General features: G+C 45.8%; 1 protein-coding gene across 3 annotated transcripts in view; it reads left to right on the top strand.

Moving 5' to 3' along the window:
• The window catches only part of PRKCH (protein kinase C eta), a 167,380-nt gene that overhangs the window by 76,945 nt on the left and 67,902 nt on the right, over positions 1 to 22,533 (top strand). For all 3 annotated transcript variants that reach the window (XR_011141702.1, XM_068947359.1, XM_009670698.2), the window contains exons 3-6: positions 18,522 to 18,672; positions 19,508 to 19,542; positions 21,011 to 21,099; positions 22,159 to 22,288. Coding sequence is in view for 2 of the 3 variants with exons in the window: in XM_068947359.1 (XP_068803460.1) it covers positions 18,522 to 18,672; positions 19,508 to 19,542; positions 21,011 to 21,099; positions 22,159 to 22,288 (405 nt within the window). In the remaining variant the exon portion in view is untranslated. The remainder of the gene's footprint in view (positions 1 to 18,521; positions 18,673 to 19,507; positions 19,543 to 21,010; positions 21,100 to 22,158; positions 22,289 to 22,533) is intronic.

The following is a 22,533-nucleotide window of genomic DNA, read 5'->3' as shown; positions in this document are numbered from 1 at the left end:
TTTTCTCTTGAAGCCTCTTACTTCCTCAAAGGGAAACTCCTGTGACAATGGCTCTTCTGTCTTTCAGCCTGCTGTTTGGAGAGATGGAAATATGCTGGTTTCCCTGGTTAAAAATACAGGCAGTTTTTCAGGAAGAGGGAGGAACAGAGCAATAGGAAGAGATGGAGGATTAGCTAGATTATCCGTGCCTATCTTTATTTTCTATACTGGATATATTTGTTTCTGTGCTCAGCTATAGCTGATTATATTAACTCCCCTCATTCAGCTGACATTTCCTGTGTCAACCAACTGGTGCAAAATTAAAATAAAAATCTCCTTACCTCAGATAGAGATTACATCTCACAAACATGGCCGAATTTCTGCGGTTGCTGCAAGAGCATTGCCCAGAGTGACCAGCTGGGGGTCCTCGCCACTCCTAGCACCCTGTCGCGACAGAAGAAAACGTGATGTCCTCTTGTGATCTTTTCTTATTGACCTAAGACCTGTTTTGCTTCACAGTCTGTTTTGTACAGAAGGTGATGGCTAACATTTATGTGCCAAACTTGAGGCATTACTTAAGGATTGTGTGTTTTTTTTTTTTTTTTCTTCCCCCTCTCCTCCCTCCTCCCCTCAAAGGACTTTATTTAATCATTCCTAGGGAGCTCTGCCCCAGGCCTTCAGGACCACAAGAGGTGTGTTCTACTGAACTGTGAGTGTCCTGCTGTCCGCTGTGTGGTGACCTACATGTGCCAGGATCTCTCAAATAATCCACAAGACTTTGACTGTGTTTAAGCTTCCTTTAAAGGAAAATTTCGGCTTTAATACTCTCTAATACAGTTAGTGCTGTTTAGGATATAAAGTTCCCTGATGTTCCTCTTCTCCTAGCCTTTGCTGTATCCGTTTCGAGGTTAACTGCTGAGTAGGATCTTCTTCCTCTCCACTCCCAGAAAGCACCTGAAATATCCTTGGTACTAACAAACCTGTATCTAGAGGCACTTTTCTGGTGTAGCTTGTCTGGATACTGCTAAGCACAGTCTCCCCATACTTCCCCCAGGAGTGGCATAATTGCATGGCTTTTATAGAGTATCATCCAGGTCCCCCTGGCTCTGGTTAAAGGTGACCTGGTGCCTCTGGTGCTGTCCTTGGGGCTTGCGCTATTCCCAGCGAGTGACTCTGCGATGTCGTTGGGGTGCCCCCAGCGGCTGTTAAATGGTTGGCATCGGTGGCATGAATTCAGACCTGCTCTTCATTGCTTCTCTCTCTTCATCTCTGAATTCCAGTTTCGGCTGTAAAATGGCAAGAAATTCTTTCCTTCTTGGAGAGCTGAATGATTTAAAATAAAAACTTTGCCATAAGTGTGGGTTAATTACTCATAATATTTTTGCTTCTGGACTTCTATGAGAAGTTAGTGGAGCTACTCAAGAGTGGGTAATTATGCATGGGCCAGTGTGTTTTGCTGCAGCGAGGTCAGACTGGGCACAGAGGTCCCGGGTATGTGCCTGAAGGATGGCCTGAACCTTCTCTCTCTCGCAGTACTGGAGTCCCAAAACAAGCCTTGTCTCTGGCTGCTTTGCCTGCAAGGTGTGACATCGTGCCCTGATGTTGCCACCTCCCTTGCTATTTGCTCTTTTTCATTTTGAGCAAAGCTAATGAAGTTAATGCAAAGTAATTATTTGACTAAGCTAATGAATTAAGTAAGCCTTGGAGAAAATAGAAGTGCTTCTATTTTAGTGCTTCAAATTCTTGCATTTTTTTTTGGTGTTACCACTCAAAGTGATAATTCTAGTTTGAAGTTCTTGAAATTCAATTTTAATTTCACCATTATGAGGTAAGACATGGTTATTTCTTTTCTTTCAGTGTCAGGAAAGACAAAGACAAATTTGAGTTCTAGGCAAGAAATAGAACAAAGAGCATATTGAAAAGCCAAGTGACTTGGTAGAGCAGATTTAGCACCCATTGCTAAATATTAATGCAGGTAAGCTTTGCAGCAGCGAGGAAGCCTGAACCTGCCTCTAAAGCAGGAGATACTTCTTTGGTTTGCAGCTGTCACATGATGTGTTTGGGATGGTTTGTTCTCAAGCATTGCACATCGTTGTTTTTCTTAGAATATATTTTTCTAATGTGAAATGAATTTTGTCTTAAACAGCATATCCCCAGGTAGGCACCTGTGAAGCCTTAAAATCTTAAGTTGTATAGCCTTTGTGCTAAGAAGGTAGTATCCTTGTTCAGTAATGTAATGTAGCTTCTCAGACCCATAAAACTGTATTGCAGATACATTACCAGCTTCTCGCTCAACAGGGAGGAAAAAAAGGATCTTTATTGCTCCTTTGTAAACTGTAGTAATGATGGTGTTCAGACTGCTTTTTAAAGTCAGGAGAGTAATTCCTTGGAACTAGGAACCAACAGCGAAGAATGCCCTGTTCTTGGCACCTAGTTAGCCAGGCCACTTGGCTAGTAACTCCCTTTTGGGTTATTAGCCCAAACGGGAGAATTCTAGGGCACGTGTAAACCCTGCCATAAGGCACCAACCTCTGTCCAGCGAACCTCCTGACCTAAACAACGTCAGTGCGGAACAGGACGAAGAAAGTTTTGCTATCTTCGGTTCACAGGTTCAGAACGTGGAGAGCTTATGGCTAGCCCAAAGTCTTACATAGCATAGAGCAACAGGGAAAGTGTTTTTCCACATGCCTTGTATTTAGTAAAAGGAGTTCACAAGGCCATTTTCAATGCCTGATTGCTTTACACTAGTCACATATGTGCATGCTTCAGGCAAGAGGTTTCCAAAAGCACCCTGTGATGGCTCAGCCCCGCTCTCGCTGATGGTAGCAGGTAGGAACAATGCTGAGTCCCATAGGGAAGAGTCCACCCTTATGGCCCTGTGGAGACAAGTGAGCCCTTACAGAGACTAGGAGATTGTTGGCCACAGCTGCTGTGCATCTCCGCATGGGAGGCAGATGCCCTTTGCTAGATCACCAACCTTGCTGGAAGATGTCAGTCAGGTTAAAAAGAAAGAGGCAATTTCTGAGGCTCATCTTGAAGTCCCAAGCAGCTATCGCGCTCTTGGAGGTCAAACTCTGCACCCCCACGCTCCAGGGGAGCTGCGTCAGCTGAGCAGGTGGGAGCAAGACTGGCTCCATCAGTGCCACTAATTCTCTCTAGGTTAAGCACAAGGACGCTAAAGCTGTTCAGCAATGCTGAAGATGCCTGGAGAGAATTTCAAAGTCAGGGACACCACAAACACTTGCCAGGTTTGCCAGGGACACCACTTGCCACCTCCCCCTGAAAAGGATCTCCTTCAGGATTTTTTGAGAAACTTCCTTTGGGCTGTTGGGAAGCGGGGCAGGACTGCATCTTCCTCAGCATTGCCTTTCACTTGCACCATTGAAGCTTATGGTGGCCTGAGCAGGGGTCATTGTGCTGGGTGCTCTATAGGCAACCCTCTGTCTAATGAGAAACAGCCTTACCTTGAAAGACAGACAAAGTGGCCAAACTTGGGGATGATGAAGAATTATTATTGTCTACAGTGGGAGGATAGTGTGAGCAGTTTTTTTTTTTTTTTTTTTAATAAAGCCTTCAGAATTTAAGCACTGAATTTTAAATTTAAAGGTTGCGGAGAGCACTCCAAGTGCTCTTTAGCACTCTTATATTTCACATACTCCTCTCTTTAAAAAAATAAATTCTGAATTTTATGCTGGAAAAAAATAATTCTACAAGGGAAAACAACTGTGCTGGTTCTGGATTGGTGGAAGAACCAGGGCTGGGGAAAATGAAGTGGCTAACGCAGCATTATGGAAGGACTCTACGGCAGAGGCAGGAAGTCACAGAATGGTTGAGGTTGGAAGGGACTTCTGGAGATCATCTAGTCCAACCTCCCTGCTCAAGCAGGGTCCTCTAGAGCATCTTTCCCAGGATCACATCCAGACGGGTTTTGAATATCTCCAGGGAAGGAGACTCCACTACCTCTCTGGGCAACCTGTTCCAGTGCTCAGTCACTCTCACAGTCAAGAAGTTTTTTCTCAGGTTCAGGTGGAACTTCCTGTGGTTCAGTTTCTGCCCGTTGCCTCTTGTCCTGTCGCTGGGCACCACAGAGAAGAGGCTGGCCCCATCCTCTTGACACTCCCCCTTCAGATACTTGTACACGTTGATGAGATCCCCTCTCAATCTTCTCTTCTCCAGGCTGAACAGGCCCAGCTCTCGCAGTCTTTCTTCATAGGAGAGATGCTCCAGCCCTCTAATCATCTTGGTAGCCCTCCGCTGGACTCTCTCCAGTAGCGCCATGTCTCTCTTACAGAACAGCATCCTTCCCCGTTAACCACAAGATCTCCTTTATTTTCTGGAAGGGATACGTTTGAGCTCTACAGCTATTGCAGTAAATGGAATGTGGAGAGGTTTTCAGCAGTAATTCATTACTTGCCAAGACCTGCCAACTGCTTAGGTATCCAAACACTGTAAAAATGCAACAAACAGCAATATCAGGGTTAACTTGACTTTCTCAGTGGGCTGTGTTATGTCTAGGTGCTGAAGCCTAGATATAAATATGCAAGCTTGCAATCTGCTGTGGGATTGCAGTGTTCCCGGCTGTAACGAGGAACAGAGATGTTGTTGTTGTTGATTTTAACATGATTCCTGGAAGAAGTGACGGTGGTTCCCTGAGGAGCTTAAATCTGTCTGCTTGACCCTGGAGGACAGCGCTGCCCTGAAGTTGATGTTTCTGCCACAGTGAAGCAGATGGACAAGCGTGGGCTGAAAGGAGAAGAGCACAAGGCTGTTGGAGGTTAGGATCATACTCCTATGGCTGTGGATGACGACAGCAGCCCTCTCATCCTGTCCCCTCCTGTGCAAGAGCGTGCCATGCTCTCCCCTGAGCTGGGAGACACTGTTTCACAGCCATCTCCTTCAATGCCCATTGTGATCGAGGGCACCTGAATCACATCCTGAGCCAGGACGAAGGCACGGTGACCCAAAACGGCAGCAGAGCTCATGGCTGTTCTTGAATTCCCCTAGACTGCAACTTGTGAGGTACCTGACTCATCAAATAGAGAAATGGCTGACCTAAAGCTGAAGTAGTTTACCCATGGTCACCTTGTAAAACTGTAGCAGAACCCGGGAGAAAAAACAGACAAACAAAAAAGAAAAGAAAAACAGATTTCTCAAGTGTCTCCTCCACTGACTGTTAAATTACAGTGTGTCCCATTTAATATCCAGGTCTGTCAACTCTGACTTCTGGAGGAGACAGCTAATTCAGGTAGTCACACAACGGGCAAGGGTATTTCTGGTGTCAGGATGCATGGCAGCCCAGTCTCTCAGGCATCCAGAAGTGTGTCTCAAATGACTGCTGTACAGAGGCAGTGTACGTCATACTATACTGTGTGAGTATATCCGTTGGGCCTGTTGGCATTAGGTGATGTGCAAGGTAACAAGACCCTGTTGTGCCACAGCACATAATTACCTTGATTTATCCAGAAGGTATTTATATGTCATTGGTGGTTGTGGGGGGCAAGATACAGCCACGGCTCCTCTTAGGCCTTAGAACTGTAAGTACGACTGATGGTATCAATCTGCCACACTTTGGAGACGTTACGGCAGAAGTAGAGTGCTCCCCCTTGATTCCCACACCTTGCCAGAGTTGGGGGAGTGATGCCTTGGGAATTGCCCCAGTGAGCTATTGTGGTGACCCAAGAAAGACTTTGAGAGGGAACCTGTCTAGGATGGGCCATTTGGTGTGAGAGTCAAGGTAGAAAAGTGCAGGGAATTGCGCCTGCACGTAGCCCTAAATATGCCTACATTTCTTTTGATACTTAAGCATGGCTTTGTTTGAAGGGTGCATTTGCTGTCTTCTCTACCCTTTAATTTGCTTCTGAAGATGGGATGACTGCCTTTCTGAGAGAAATCTCTCTGATAGCCAAGCAGAATATGGTCGTTGCCATTAGAAGAGATGGTATTGGGCTGTAAAAAGCAGGGCTTGTCTTGTAGTGGTGCTTTCAGGGATAATTCCTAATGCTTGCAATTTATACACCACTCTTTCGGGTTGCTGCTGAGTGTGCCCAGCTTAAAAAGTCCAGTCTGATGTCTTTTGGTGCCAGCTCCCTCATCTGAGAGAGACGACTGTTGTTTGTTTGTTTTCTGGAATGCTTCGGCAGAGATGATTCAGTGTCTTCCAGAATGAGATGCTGGACCACAGTCTGGCTTTGAATGAAAAGATCCTAGTGTTGTTTTTCTGTGTGACCTCAAACTCGGCAGAGGAGAGGGTAGGAGAGAAGAGATCTTCTAGAGTTTCAGTATGCTTTCTGCTGTCTTTGGGAAAATCCACCCATTTGCGAGCCTCTGGAAAAAAATTGCTTGTGATGAGTGTGGCCCTGAGAGCTGTGGACACCATTTGCAGTGAGAACAATCTAGCTGCTGTGGTTGTTTCCCCTGGTAGTGTAGACTCCTGGGTGGTCACAGGTGCCAGAACTGCAGTTTCATAACTGAGGGTGAATCTGTCAGTGAAAGGGATGCCCGGGGGATTTAGGTCCCGTTCAGTTCTGCACCAATTAGTTGGACTGGGGAACTGACCTGAGAGGTGGCAAACTTGAACGTGGTCGTGGGTTGGTTTTTAGCCAGATTTATCCCCTTGCTCAGGTCAAGGTGTTGGCACACAGTGCTGAGGAGGAGTCCGGGAGGTGGTGTGGAGGAAGGCTCTGGGCAGGCGAGAGGCAAGGTAAGCAGCCCTTAGTTCCCTGCTCTCCTTGCCCCATCTGCTGGAAGATGGAGCAAGGACAGTGAATGGGGGAAATGCTGCCACAAGTCGCTCACAAGGAGAGCTGGGGAGTCGTGGTGGGTGGAGGTGGACAGGCCTTGTGAGGAACCCTTCCTTAGAGAAGCTCAAAGGGTTAAAGAAGGTGGCAAGCAGGGAGCTATATGGTAGGGGAATAAGAGAAGCAGAAGGGATGAGGGAAGCCTACAGCAGAGGAATTGCGGGCAGCAAAGCCCGTTTCTTGCCAGAATCGGGAACCAAGATTTTATTCCAGAATCTCAACTCTTTCTTGCTGTCTAGCTGTGAAACTTGAAGTGTGCCTGTCTGTTGCTAGTGCTGGATTCACGGAGTGGATGATAGCCTTTTAATGTAAGTCATTTCTCTGTTAGCTTGAAGAAAAGAGAACAGTGCTGTGTGTCCAAGGTCATAGCCATGCTGAGGAACCAGGACAGGGAAGAGGGAAGGCCACTGCAGCTCCAATAGATGATTTTTTTTTCAGCAGTAGATTTCTTTGTTTAAAAAACAGGAGATAGTCCTTAAAAACAAAAATCTTTTCATGTCAAGGATATCAGTAAGGCTACAAAATCAAACTCTTAAAAGTCAGGAAATGCTGAATTTGTGTCTCTAAAATTTGTCCCTCTTATATGGTCAACGTACAGTCTCTGTTTGCAATCATGCTTGCAGACCAGCCAAAACAAAGGTAGAAAGTTGTTTCACCTCCAGCCTGCGCAACTTGGAGTACTTAAGGGATAGGTAAGGAATCTGGAGCCTCACTCTGGTCCTGCACACGTTTTCACCTGTGTTGTATCTGGTCCTGTATCTCACCTGTGAATGTAAGGCCAGGGTAAGACAAGTCCTTCAGAGAGGCTCCAATGTCACATCCAAAAGGGCTGATGACAACTTGCACATCAAGGCAATTGCACAGCTCAGTGTGTGGCTCCTCACATCCAGTGCCGTGGGCCCGCAAGGGTGAGTGCAGCGGCGCACTAGGCTTTTGGGCTGTGCGGTACAAGGCTGAGAACCCTGGATGTAGTCTCGGAGATCCTGCAAAAAGCACGATGGAGGCTGGCTTATTTTCCTTCCAGATTGTTTTCATTCCCCACATTGTGCCAATGCTCGTGGGGTGCGCAACAAACCAGATTTGGGAACTGATCCATCTGGAAAATGACTGCGGAAGGGAGTGCTAGAGCAAAGGCAGGATGCTGTATGGGAGTAGGACTGCTTAAATTGGTGTAAGCAGTACTGTTGTATCAAACGGCAACCTGATTTTCATCCTCTGTCATTTGAGCTTAAACAAATTCCCTCCCTATACGTTCCCTCTCCATAGAGGCATTGAGAAAACAAAGAGATGAAAGGAGGTGCAGGTCTAGGTGTGTCTCACATGCTCTTGGAGAAAGTGACTTTCTTCACCCACCTCTGCATGCTCATTAAGCAGGAAGAGTGAGATGGGAGAGCCCTCGGGGAGGCAGAATAAGTACTTATTACTGCTCTTCTGACACCCTGCAAAGGGCCACTGGTTTGCTTCTGCAAGGGAGGCAGCAAAATTGGTTGGTGGTATTGGTGGCTGTCACAGAGCTAGTGAAATGGGCAGGATCCCTTCCCTCCGTACATACAAAGAGATCCGGAGCCGAGGCCAGCTAACACCCTCTCCCTGTGGCACCCAGCATCTCTAAAACTGTGTTTGTATGGATTTGGGACATCTGCTTTTGAAATCTGATGAAATAAATCTCGGAAATCCAGAAATGTGTATTTCAATGTGAAAACTCTGTTTAGGAGGAGATGGGGAAGGGTGATGGAGTGCATCTAATTAATGTTCACTGGATGGGAAGCTGTCTGGAACAGCCGTATTTTCCAAACACGGTGCTCCTCCTGGCATGCAGCCCACAGGGGAATCCCACTGGGAAATAAGAATAATCTGTCGGCGCTCGGACGAGCGTAGCATGTGGCGGGAGGCCGAACGGTAATGGTCTGTGCCATTTGTGAAGCTCTTCTAGGACGGGCTACAAAATGAAGCCAAATGCTACCACTCGCTTTACCACGTGAAGACAGATTATTTCCTTGTTGCATTACCAAGGTGGGGACCGTGTCCTGATGAGAAAAGGTGTTGCCCTTTGGCAAATATCTTCATTGTAGTAAGAAGCTTGGAATACGGGAGACTGAATTACTCCTTCTGGCAAACATTGGCTACAGTGTTCTCTTCAGCCCAGGGTGTATGGGAATCTGTGTGGGAGAGTGATATGGTAAACAACCTGCTTTTTAAGGCTGTTGCAATTAGAGAACTTGTTAGCAAGCTACCACCTGGAAATCTCAGGGTAGCAGGGAAAGACTGAGTAATCAAAGCTGAGTTTGTGGCTGGACCACGTTGGGTTGGGTCTGTTCAGCTGTTAGGTGACCAGTCGACCAGGAGAATCCAGCTATTGCAGGGAAGTTGTTAGTGAGTCATGTGTTAGTCGCCTTTCCAAGCGAATGCCAGACTTATGACAGTCATCAATACCTCAGCCTTTCTCAAGAGAGGAGTCTGAGGCTGTGACAGCAGAAAAGCAGGAGGTGTTTAAGTAACCTGTCTGAATTAATTGACTCTCCCAAGTAATTTCTTCCTCTCTGGATTCCAGTTGTGCTTTTGGTTGGGATTTATTTTCCTACTGAAAGATGCAGTGCCCCTAGTGAGCAAGGTTTGAGGTTTTATCCTGGGGATGGCTGTGGTGATGAGTAACATGGTCACAACTTGCAGGATTACTGCAAAACTTTGGGTCCTTCTGGATACAAGCTGCTTGATAGTCACGTTTCATTAGGCTTTCTGTTGTTCCTTATATCTCTTTTTTTGTGTATTTTTGTCTCATGTGACATAAAGCACATTTTTCTGGTGCTGCCTCTTTGAGTCAGATGTTAGGCCCATTTCTGTGCGGAAAAGTTGCACTCATTAAACACAAAGGCATGGATTTCAAGCAGATTTAGTTGAGCGTAAAAGCTTATGTGGACACTTGTTTTGATACCGAAGTGGCTGATCCCTCTTCCTAAACTGACCACGTAACCCCCTCCCCCCCAAAAAAAAAAAAAAAAAAAAGGATATCCCCAGAGCATCTACTTAAAAATAGCTTTAAATTGCTTCTAGTTAAAAATAGATTTAACTTGGAACTTATGCTTTCCTGTGTAGGCAGGGCCTGCTAATACCATGCTGTAATACCTGTTACAGAGCTACCTACCAAACCTGTGATTTGCTGATTGCTACAACACACAGGAGCCCCGAGGCATCAGAAGCAGGGGAAAGTTCAGGATCTCCCTGCTGTTTGCCCAGCATGCCAATTATGCTTTTCTCAAAGATTTTGCACAGGTGCTGGTAACTTTGGCCTATAAAGGCTGTCACTCCATTAGTACTACTTGTACTCTATATCCAGTGCAATGTAGGTTGAGATCTTCTAAAACTTGTGATGCACAGGGCTTCTGGCACGTGAATTAATCATGAAGGAGATCAAAGTCGCTTTGTTAGTTTTATTTTCCTGTTTTTAATGAATAGCGCATTTAAATGGTTTCCTTCCCTAATAAATCACATCTCAACATTTTTCTCTTTAGTTTAATAGGTGGGAAGGACTAACAGGGGGTTTTACAATGGAAATTCACTTGCTGAAGCACAAGGAAATAATAATGATCATGATTGGTGAGGGGAGGAGGAAGAGGAATCAGTTTAAGTCTTTAATGAGTAATATAATAAGAAGTTTGAGGTACTAGTATTATTATTTGCCCATCTTAAGAGGAGGATTGTCCACATCTTGTTTATGATAAAATTGAGACTATAGGCAATCTACTCTCCTGAGAGAGTACAGGAGGGGCAGCTGAGGAGGGGAAGCAGTTGTTATTGCCCGTTTCTCACTGTGCATCTGGGTCAGCTTAAATTTTTATTAATAGGGTTTTTTTTGTTGTTGTTGTTTGCTTTTAACCCAGATCTTTGTGACAACTGGGTTACAGAGCACTTGCAAACGCGATTACCCTGGCAGGTCTGAGAAGGCTGGGAGAGGAATCGGTCATAACAAGCTAGGAGCGGAGCTAGGGCTCGGGCAGGGATGTCTTCACCTAACTCAACTGCAGCTGAGCATCACATTCACCTGCAGCCGGAGGGAAGCTCGTATCTGTGATCTTGCCAGATCTGGCCTGACCAAATTATCTTGCTTTTCCTAACCACGTAGGTGTTGTGTGCCGCTTGCTGAGTACAGGCTCAGATATGAGCTGGCCTTCCCATTACAGCGCCTGCTTGGGTCTCCAAAGGGAGTTCAATGCTCAGGTTTCTGCTGTGTTCCTTAAGTCCCTCCTCTAATTTAAAAGCAAATTCTTCTCTCCTGGTCTCTCTGTGCAAGTTAAGGCAGTTCTTGCCAGCTGTTATCTTCCTAGCCTTGTTCTGGCAAGGAGAAAGCATCTCCAAACTAACCCACGAACTTGCAGGGATGGAATGATAAAATGGAGCAAAAAAATTGTTTCATGCTGTAGTTTGAGAAAGAAGGCTAGGGTGAAAAATGGAGCTGTTCTTTTCCTTCTGTCTTCTTACAATGATGTGACAATAAAGAGAAGGGAGAGAGAGAGATGGGGGGGAAGTTCAGGGAAGTGGCTGGCCTCTTGCAAACGCATCCTTTTTGGCAGCGAGCAATTTCTCTGCAGCCTCGAAAGCATAAACTTGCTGGCTTGCAGCAATTTGTGTTTTAGAATGTGGTCTTTTATAAGCACAGGGTTGTGCACATTCACTAAAATCTTGTATTACCCTCAGCATCCAGTTTGCTGTGTTCATTGATACAGAAACAAAAAAAAGCCTTTCCATTTGTATCTTTCAGCCTTGCATAACATGCTGCAGTGCCTTGCTTTGTAACCATAAAAATGCACAAGTTATCTTTTTAAAAAAAAAAAAAAGAAAAGAAAAAGAAAACATTTCCCAGAAAGTTTGGAAAAGCACATGTGGAGAATAGTAATGTTTGTGAACACTCTGTGCACATTTGAAATCCTGTGTGGTAATCATGATTAAAACTCTATGCAAAAAAGTTCTGTGGTATTCATAACTGGTCTGTAGACTCAGCATGGCAGCAGAATACACCCTTGCTGGTTGTTTCAAATGTTTCTCAAGCCTCCTTCCTCCTCTTTCACGTTCTCACAGAACTTATGTAAATGGATAAAAGGCTATGTAAATGGATAAAGGTTCAGCATTGCTATCTGTTCCTCACCTGTCACCATCAGAGCTTTGGAGGCGTTGCATGAGTCTAGAAGTAATCTTGTGATGGGCTTTGGTAGCAATAGCTGAACATTGTCAAACTGGCTAATGCTGTTAAATGAGCTTCACTGATCCTGTTCTCATTGCTGCTGCACTGAAACATTGCTGTTCAGCCTAAATACTCAAATGCTGCTGATCACTTAGAGCTGAGGCTAAGATGAGTTCATGCCCTAAACCTGGCAAAAAACAAAGATAGACTGACTCTACTTCCTTGGTAGGACAAGAAACAAAGGCCTTGCCTTGAGTGCAAAATTCTGTGACTTGATCCTTGGGGCAAGGATGAAGATTACATGTTTTGTGCATTCCCAAGACTGCTGATAATGCAGCTTCATGCTTGTGAGTGGGAAAACTCTTATTCCGGGGGTCCAGAGCACCATGCTTCCTGTCTGTTCTCTTAGACAGTGTTAACCTGTTGGCACCTTAAAAGATGAACTACCCATTAAAATGGGTTTTCTGTGAAGTCCTAGTAGAAGGCAACACCATAGTCCCACCGATACGAGATAGTTCTTTCTTTCCTCTTTGTACAAAACTGCTCCCAGTACCAGAGGGGAGAACAGCAGCTGGATCAAGCATAAGTCCCAACTTTGTTTGATGTGCCACATGTTTGCTTTGCAATAAGCCTCTGGCTGAGATTTGAACCAATCTGGTTTCATGCACACACCGGCAGAAATAGCAAAAGGATAGAAACTTCCATGGATGTAAAAGGGAAGGGGAACGCCTTGCAGTTAACCAGTTCTCTGTGGCTGTAGCTGTTTTCCAGTCGGCCGATTCACGTGTCCAAATAACTGCTGAGGTGAACCGAAGAGAAACCTTTACTGTAGTTAAGAAAGGAAAGTTTTCGCTTTACAGCAGTAATACTAAGGAAGCAGAACAGTCAGCAATGGAAATACGACTTTAGGTCTTAGCCTTTAAATCCCTTTGCTGCTACAGAGTCGGGCTATCAGCCTCTCCAATGCTGTGTTGTGTTTATATTGTTTTAATTAGTAGGTCCTCCTGTGGTTTTGGCCATCCGTGGGATTATTATGATAAAACTCCTGGTGAAAAGGTACCAAGCCTTTTGTATCCCTTTGTAAGGGAGTTCTGTCATAAGTGTGTTCCAGCCTGGAAAACAAACATCTTGGTTTAGCCTCTGTTTATTTTCAGTAAATGTGAGGAAGGCTCCACAGCCTGCTGGTAGGTAAATATTGAGAGAAGTCCTACAGTACTGAATGCGGGAAGGTGTGTATGTGCACATATACATATATATGCACACACACACACACACACACACACCCGTACCCGCAAGTTATTGACCGAGTCTGGTTTTTATATTCTTTTCCTGAAGTGCCCACTACTATTTACTGTCTGGATATGGGCTAGGTGGGTCCTTTGGCCTGATGTGAATGAAATGGTTGTTCATTTGTACCCGTCTCCTTTGCCACGGTGCTTATGAGAGGCGAGGACGGTTACGGGTGTGCTGAAGCCGCTGTCTCCCAGTCTGCTCTCGTGCTCTTTGCGGGCGGAGGAGAAGTTCTGTGCTTGATCTCCACTCCACACTGACAAGTCACTCAGTCAATGGGATCTTGCTCCTAGCGCTCCTAGGGGAGCGTAGAATAGCACATGTGCTAATATTGCTACTACTAAAAAAAGGCTTAATTAAGTGTTAATCTATTAGCATTACTGCTTAAGGCTTTTTTTTTTTTTTTGGAATATATTGCTTTCCAAAGAAAATTCTATTGATGGGTGCTGGACTATAACACTAGAAATTTTCACGTATCAGAACGTACCCAAATGACCTTTGTAGTGCCAGCATTACAGTGGCAGTTGATAGCGTAGCGGGTGAGCTTGATTTCGGATAGGTGAGACCTGACAGGCTTTAACTACTTTGGCTCTCTCCTCGCTCTGAGGCAAATAGCTGCACCACACAACACTTTGTCCTGCAGCTTTTCCTTTTTTCCTACCGATGTAGTGTTAACGTCGCCGTAAGAGCTGAACTGCAGTGAACGCTTGGAATCAAAAATAAATGCGTTCCACAAAGGCTCGTCAAGAAACGAATTCGTTTGTCCCTCCAGCAGAAAGAGCGTTTGCTGCCTCCTCGCTGTGACGGGAGGAGCGGCGCCCCCCCCAGGAGCGCTGGGTGGCAGGAGCCCGCCGCCGAGGCGGGTAGGGGAGCGTGATTACGCCGCTGAGCGGCGCGCTAGCGTGGCCGGCCGGCCTCGGGTGGCTTGGTGGTTTGCTTGTTCTCCTCTCCCTCAGCCTGCGTAATTTCCAGTGGCATAAGCACGTGTTAGCCGCAAGTGGAGGGGAGGAAAGGGGAAGAGGCTTTTTAGTATTTAACTTTGTAGTTACTTTTACACGCAGCCAGGCGCAGTAAATACCCCATAGTTAGAGAGGTCCAAATTTAACCGTGGATGTGGCCAGCTCCCTGCGCTGAGTAGCTCCTTGCCTGTTTTTACAGCAGTCTTTGGCCGTTTGAGCAGTTTGTGTTGCTTTTCCAGAGATTAGAGGCTCTTGAAAGTACGAAAGTCCTAAAGTGGCCTAGAGTCGCTTTGTTTTGTAAACTGCTGTCTTCGCAGAGGAGAAAAATACATATTCTGTAGGAAACTAGCCAGGGCGCAGCACATCAGGTTTTTCTGCTTGTGTAATGACCTTGCATCCTGTGACGCTAAGTGATGGACGCTAGGGGCCCACCCTGTCAAATAGCAGACTTGGGTGCTGCGCTGAGCGTTTCTGCACGCAGCCCCCCATCGAGTGGCTTGGGGGATGTGATGGTGGGTGTATGCGGAGGAATTGCCCTCTCTCGATGAAGACGGACTGTAGGGAAGAAGGTGGGCCGGATCAGGAAACGGGAAGCAGTGCGTCCCACCGTTTAAAACTCACGTGGGCCTTGTTGCTGGTGGGTTGAACTTCCTGGCGCGGTGAGTGTTCAAGCCCGCCAAAAGCGGCAGGCATGCGGTATGTGGCTGTGTATGCTGCTCTACCAGACCACACCGCACATGGCCTCTTGCAGCCAGGTCTAAGCCGGAGGTGTGTTTGGAGCTGCGCTGGGCTCCCCCTCCCTTTTGACTCTAGACAATATGAGGAAACGGGAAAAGCAGTTACCCAAAAGAGCTGAGTGCATATTACAAGTAATCTGGGCCCTGCTAAAGTCAGCCTCCTGTTTAGTAACACTTGCTATAATTTGATTTTTCAGATGAATTCAAGCATAGGTGAGAGTCACTTGGAAGATGTGTGGCACTTGAAGAAATTGGCAGGGTAATGCAGCAGAGCAGTGTGGGGTAATGTGGAGTCTGAGGAATGTTTTAAATGGAAATGGGGCAACCCCCGCCCCCCCAACCCCTTACTCCACCTTTTCCCCTTTTCCAGCATGTGCTGTAATTAACTGGAGGTATGACCTGATGTAGCATTGTCTTGCCAATAGTCAAAGCACTGATTTCTCTACTCCCCAAGTGCAGCAGTGCGAGGTGCTGTAGCTGCGATGCATATGGGTGAGGGTGGGAGCCCGGGGCCGTGCTGTGCCATGCTGGTGCTGCCGTTTCGTGTGTCCAGCAGAGCAGGAGCGAGGGCGGAAGCCGTTACACTGTGTGAAATATGGCTGGAGAACGGGAGGTGGAGACCAACTGCGGCTTGGAGGAGAAGGCGCAGGTGCTGGCTGTGGATGTGATCTGCCAGCACAGGCAGTGGGGAGATTTCCCCGTGACCCATGCAAAACTGAAAGCCTATCTCCATTTGGCCTTTCTGAAGCATTTCAAAAGCGCAGGCTCTCCGAAAGCAGGCAAAGCTCAGGGGCGCACAGCAAAGTCCCCCTCCATCCACCTCTGGGGAGCCCCACGTTCCTGGGGCGAAGGGCCGCTTTGCTCTTTGCTGCGTGTGGGCTGCTCGTTGCATGGGAGAGCACCGGGGGCGGGGTGGGGGGGGGCTTTTATGCCATGCTGATCCCAGAAGGAAACTGTAACGAAAACAGGAACTACATGGGCTAAGTTGAGAACATACTCTCTTTAAACTCTGGTAACTGTGAGTGCATGAACTTAAAGGGCATCAGCTGTTGAGCTTCTAATGGAGCAGCTGATACAAAGGCAGCTGCTAACCGGAGTGCATCTTTAGGTGATTTACTTGCACTCTCATCACCTGCCTACAAACCCATCTCTCCCCTTGCTGTTCCTTGGAAGTCCTGCTGTACCTGCTGAACTCCAAGGCAGGATACCTTCCAAGTTGGGGATTTTGGCCCCGATCAAGAAAAAACACTTAAGCATATGCTTAAACCTAGACCAAGGAGATGTTCACTTGAATTTAAAGGTAGGCAAATTCCAGAATAATATAAGGAAATCTCCCCCCCCCCCCCCCCCACGCCACCCTTTCACATGAAGCTATAGAAAGCTAGGGCACAGTGAAGGAGCTGGCTCATGATCTTTCTCTTCTGGGGAAGACGGATGAGCTAGTTGACCTCTTGAAGTCTTTCTCAGCCGTGTTTTCTATGGTAGATAACAAGGCTATTGAAATTGTGCAATGATGATTGAATGTTCGGAAGGGATATTAAACCTCCTCATGTTAGCTCTTGCTTCGGCAGATCGAAATGACATCTTGGCGTGTGGGAAAGAGGTGAATTATCTCGCAGCTGCAGGGTTCCTCCATCTTGATGTCATGTGTCTCGGGTTGCCCCCTGGCAGAGGCAGGATGCTGGACTAGATGGACCCATGTTCTCATTAAGTCTGGCAATTCCTGCAGTCCCTTGAGTCCTGTCAACTTCAGTGAGAATTAAACACATATTAAAGTACTTCCCTAGAAGGGCGGGCTTTTCTAAGCCAGTCTTTCTGAGTAATCACTTGAAGCTCAGCAGTGAAGAGAGCGGATTGCTTTTAAGATCAGCCATACCACATCCTTTTTCATTTTAATGGGCAAACCCTAATTAATTTATAGTGTATTTCCATTTTTAAAAAAGGCTGCAGATTGTCTTAAAGTCGGGCCATGCTCCATGTCGCAGTTATGTCATCGGGTATGAGGTTTCACATTTGTGCCTGTGGGAAGGACACATGCACAAGTGGCTGGAAGGATACAGCAGAAAGCAACCCTGAGCTTTATGGCTGGCTTTTCTTCTAAACCTGTGTGGCAGGAGTACTGAGAAGAGCATATCATCTGGCTCGTGTCCCTTTTGAAGTGGCTGGGCTCAGTAGTGACAGGATGGCTTCCCTTATCTTTGCTCCTACAAAAAGGACCAGGAAATATGCCTGTGATGTGGGACTTCTACATTTCAGGCCTTGATCAGGTTGACAGCTGCTTTTTTTTTTTTTTTTAAAAGCATCTAATCGACACAGCTAGTTGAAAGCAGAGAAATGCTCTACCCCCTTTTGATGGGTAAGTGGTACAGTAACAGCTGTGTTTGGGTGCTGTGCCTGATTGACTGCTTGGGGTAGTCAGATGGTTAGGAAGTTTTCAGACTGCCTGTCCTTTCCTGTGTTGTTATATCCATGCAGAATACTTTGGCAACACCTGGCTTTTGTCTTGCAGCAGTCTGCGCCTAAAACAAAAATCCTGAGTACGTAGGGTGGTGGATACTTTCCTGTGTCCGTAGTATGCATTGGTAAGTGAGGCCTGAGCCCATCCTTGGGAAGGTAGCTAAGCTGAAAATTGCGCATTTCATTCTTCTTTTCTCCAAGGCAAGTGTGTCCCAGATGAGGCTTTGATCTGAGAAGCTCAGATGAGCCTGACCTGGTCTGGGCAGGGGACCTGGAAAACAGATGGCAGTGATTTCTAAGTCAGATGTCTGTTGATGTGCGTGAACAGCTTTCTTGATCTAGAACTTAGTTTTATGTTTTAAGAGCGACTTGTTTTGTGTAAGCTGAGCTTTGCTGGGAAATTGTTATATGGCTAATCTAAGCCCAGTTGGGGAAAAAAAAAAATTCTGAGACAATTCAGCTTCTGAATGCTGGCAGTTTCTGGAGCCTTGTTTTCAAGAACTATAAAACATTATCACCTCTTTGGAAAATGAGCCCTTTGAGGAAAGCTGAGGATGGCATACACCAAACAACTAGTAGCGCTTGAGAAATTAGACCATGTCCCTTTCTCCGATACAGGAAGCAAAATTGCTACAAATGGTGATAGTGAAGTGTAGCGTGAGGATACCAAAGCTGGGGAAACAGCGTTCACCAAGCAAGCGTCCACTTTGGCTCAGCGAGCGGACGCTGCACCACCGGGCTGGTCAGTCAGATCCATGCAGGTGTGCTTGCAGAAGGCATTTCCCCAAGAGCTGAGGCTTGAGCTTCTGGTCTGTTTAGAGCTTGAATTAACGGGTTAGTGACGTGTCTCAACATGGGAAAGGAGCGAGAGGAAGATAGGAAGAGACAGTTATTTCTAGGTGAAGAAAATAACTTTGCGCTAGAGGGGCCTTGGCAATTAACTCCCTCTGTTGCCTGTCCCAGATGCTTTCCTCATTGTAGACCTTGGTCACTCCACTTCTAAACCAGAGATGTAATCATGGCCTTTGGAAGTACTTTGTACCACAACAAAACCAGGGATAATAATACTTATGTATAATAATTATATATAATAATGTTTTATTACTTTTTTTTTTCTCCTGCATAGGGACCCTCCAGAGGGATCGCATTTTTAAGAACCTCACTCGGAAACGCCAGAGGGCTATGCGAAGACGAGTGCATCAGGTGAACGGGCACAAATTCATGGCTACGTACCTGCGCCAGCCAACCTACTGCTCACACTGCAGGGAGTTCATCTGGTAAGAACAGCTTGGCAGCAGTGGTGCGCAGCCCAGCTGCGATCCCCATTCCTTGGCATTGGGGCGACCCTTGTGCTGCCATCGATCCTGAATTTGTTACCCCGACCCTTTAGCAAGGGTCGCTGACGTGCCTCCCCCTGCCCACCAGGAGTAGCAGGGTACATTTGCAGACTGGTGCGCACTGAAGAGACGCTGGAGCTAACGTGAAGTGACTTGGATGCTGGCAGCAAACTGGGAGAGTGTGGGGATAGGCAATGATCCTCACTTTTAAGTGATGTTGTTTCGGGAAAGAAAGAAACCTAGGCAATCTGAAGAAAGACCCCAGATGTTAATTGGAGTGGGACTGTGAGATTACAATGACAGAAACAGTTTCTTGAAAGATGAGAGAAAATGCCTGAGAACAGAAAAGCTGTCAGAGGTATAAGGTGTGGGGGGATGTATGTAGGGGAGTAGGCAGAGCAGGGAGAAAAACCTATATATGGTCTCAAAAGAGCAGGGAGTGGGAGAGATGATAAAAGGGTGTGGGCAGCTGGGATCAGTCTATTAAGTGTGGTATGTGTTGTAATAGAATGAAGCATTTCAGGAACTAGTGCGAGGGGGAATATGGGGAATAATATGTATGTTGACAGTCTGCCCTGTGAGCTACAGCCTTTGCTGTGCTCTGTTACACTCACGCACCCTTATGCTGAGTTGTGCCATTATTTCTGGACAGTTTTGCCCCTGGGGTCTGGTCGGTTGGGATCCTCTTGCCTTTTGGTTCTTTATTTTGGAAATGATCTGGAAAAAGGCTGGCTTTACGTGACGTTAAATTATGTTTGTGTTTTGTTTTGCACAGGGGTGTATTTGGGAAGCAAGGATACCAGTGCCAAGGTAAGGTGCTCTGCTCCTGCACTGTATGTAGGACATGCTGTCTTGGTAGCGCATCCCCATGCTGCTGGGGCGTCCTGTGGTTACAAGCTTCTCTTTAGTCACCATTGATCCTCCTCCCGCAACCAGCCAAGTTGGATGTTTTAGCAGCTGTCAGGCTGATGGCTTGCAGGCATGCAGGAGCAATCAGCCACGTTTGTGTGAACACCTGGGTTTGGTTGCTGTGTCCCACCCACGGTTTTGCTCCTGTATGGATCCACTGACTTGTTGAGTATGTGTAACTCCCAGCTAGGCATGAGTGATCACCACGACAATGCCCAGCTGGGATACCAGGTAGCCTACTGGAATGGCCTCATCTTTCCTTTCTCTTCCTGTGTAGTTAAACAAAATGAAATTAGGGACGTGACTTCAAAGGACAGCACAACATTTTTATCTGAATGCATGTTTTCCTGAATGGCTGCATAGATGTATGTGGTGCCTGTTCACACTCAATTATTGTTCTTTCTTTCCCTTTTGCCATGGTATGATAGCAGAATTACTTGCTTCATAGGTGCATGCTCTCTCAGAATAGCCTTTTAACACAGTCTGTTTCTCATGCAGTATAGTAGGGGACTAGTGTCTTCATATGAAAGGAAGCCCTATGTAAACAAAGTGGGTATACAGCATAACGTATCTGGGGGAAAGTAAACGTTATTGATAGACCCTTGAGAGTACAAGCCTGAGTCAGCAACATACAGAATAGCGTGGGAACCTGCAACACGTCTGCAACCTAAAGTTTCCGTTGCAAAGATCTCCTTGCACAAACAGTAGTTGTGGCCCTTGGCTGGTGCCTGCAGTGCACGTTGGATTCCTCCGCTCCACTTCCCAAGTTCATTCCAGCCAAGCCAGCTTTAGACCTGGTGACAGTATAACTTTGCTTGGGGCTGATTAGCCTGGTGGCAACTAGCCAATTAGCCTAGGCACAGCGCCATTCTACTGCAGTTACCCAGCTTCCCAGATCCAAGCATTGCATTGAGCCTTAATGACAGACTAGCCTTGGCCAGACTTGCTTGGGTGTCAACTGTAAGAGATGTGACTCCACTGAGATGAATTGATGGCTTTGTATGTCTCAGACCTGCGTTCTCTCCTGCCATTTGTGTATCTTGCGTGAAATACTCTTCACTGAATAATTTCAACAGCAATTTTTAGTTAATTTTTGAAGTTACCCTGTTGTTTTTGTATACATCATGCCTATTTTGTATAGATAGCTATTTTTCAGGCTATATAAATGACCTGGTGCAGCATTTCTGTTGCAATGAGTGGAGATATGTCTTCAGATTTTGTAGGAGATTTGGGAAATCCTAACCCACCCTGATTATTTTTCTTGTCTTTACCGTGTCCTGATGATGTAGCCTTGAAGAACCTAGCTGATGGTTTGATGCGTTCTCGGTCTTTCAGCGGCTCTTTTCAGCATGCCTCTTTTATTTCCTAGTATGCACCTGCGTAGTACACAAGCGCTGCCATCATCTAATTGTTACAGCTTGCACATGCCAGAACAATACTAACAAGACAGATCTCAAGGTAAAGTCCTGTTAGTTATTTTAAATCATCATAGTTCATGAATCTTCAGGGTTGTGTGGGTTGGCAAGGGCTGTCATATAAAAAAATTTACTCTTTGTGTTATCTTCATTCATAGGTTTAAAAGTGAGGAAGAAGCATAGGAACGTGTGTAATACAGACCATGCAGTATCAGTTTGGCTGCTCCTCTGTTAATTGCATTGGTTTCATTGGTTGGACTGGCATATAGTTCAGGAAGGCATGGTGTCTTCATCTGAAGTCATCAAAAAGGGCTACTTTAAAAAAGATAAAGTTCAAGAGGCACTGCTCGCTCTAAAGTCATTGTTTAGCACCTCTGTCTTTTCCACAAGCTATGTCAGTCTTCCAGGAGCTGCAGGTTGAGGCACAAAATAGAAAGCAGTGAAGAGGTTAACGGGAATGGGTTGCTTCAGCTGATGTAACGTTTTCTAAAGCGTCTTTGAGATCTGAGTGATTCAGAGTTGGAAAGAACAAGGTTAAAAAGGGGATCAGAGCAAGTGATAAAGCTAAATGTGGACTTGAAATGAAAGGCTATTAATAACAAGAAGGGTGAGAAAAGGAATGAGAAATTTAGGAGGCGCTGGGAAAACTATTTATATTAAATGCAGTAAAACCAATGATTTGTCATAAAAGTTATGTGTTTGCACATGCTATGTAAATTAATTATTTGGAAACTAGTTAGTTACAAAATCCTGTACCTAGCATAATTTATATTTGGCACTTAAATGTGATAGGTCTGTGATGAGGTAATCCACACTTCATAATTCTAAGTTTGTTTTAAGAATTTAAAATTGGCTAGGCAGCCCTTTTAAAAAACCTACTTTGTCAGATTTTCCAGCCTGTCCAGCAAGTAAACAAGAGCAGGCTTGCTGGAGATGGGATTTGTCAGAGAATGGTCACCAGAAATAAACCTCAGTGGATTGGGATATTTTCCGAGTTGGAATTATATTCATAGCTTTGCAGTTAAATGTTCATATGTAAATGAGCATGAACCTCTGTATATATTTGAATGTTTAAATCTGTGTGTTTCTTTTGCTACCTCAGGTGACTGAACAGAGATTTGGAATCAACATTCCCCATAAGTTCAGTGTGCACAACTACAAAGTCCCCACCTTCTGTGACCACTGTGGCTCCTTGCTCTGGGGAATTATGCGACAGGGCCTGCAGTGTAAAAGTGAGCAGCTTCTTACTGTGGTCTTTTAGCAAAATGCATATATTTTTAAACTCTTGATGCACTGTGTGGGCTTGATTTCTGTAACCTCTAAGAAAAGGCCAAGCAATGAATATTCATCTTTGCAAGAGTTACAAAAATGTTACTCTACTCCTTTATCTCAGGCTTCAGAAGGGACGCTTTCAGCACGGTTTTGCTTTACTTGCGTTGCTGAAAATATTCTGGGTATTGCTGCTTTCTGCCTTCAT

The sequence above is a fragment of the Struthio camelus genome, chromosome 5 (assembly GCF_040807025.1).
Source record: "Struthio camelus isolate bStrCam1 chromosome 5, bStrCam1.hap1, whole genome shotgun sequence".
Classification (NCBI taxonomy): Eukaryota; Metazoa; Chordata; class Aves; order Struthioniformes; family Struthionidae; genus Struthio; species Struthio camelus.
This window is presented reverse-complemented; position numbering and strand designations above follow the sequence as displayed.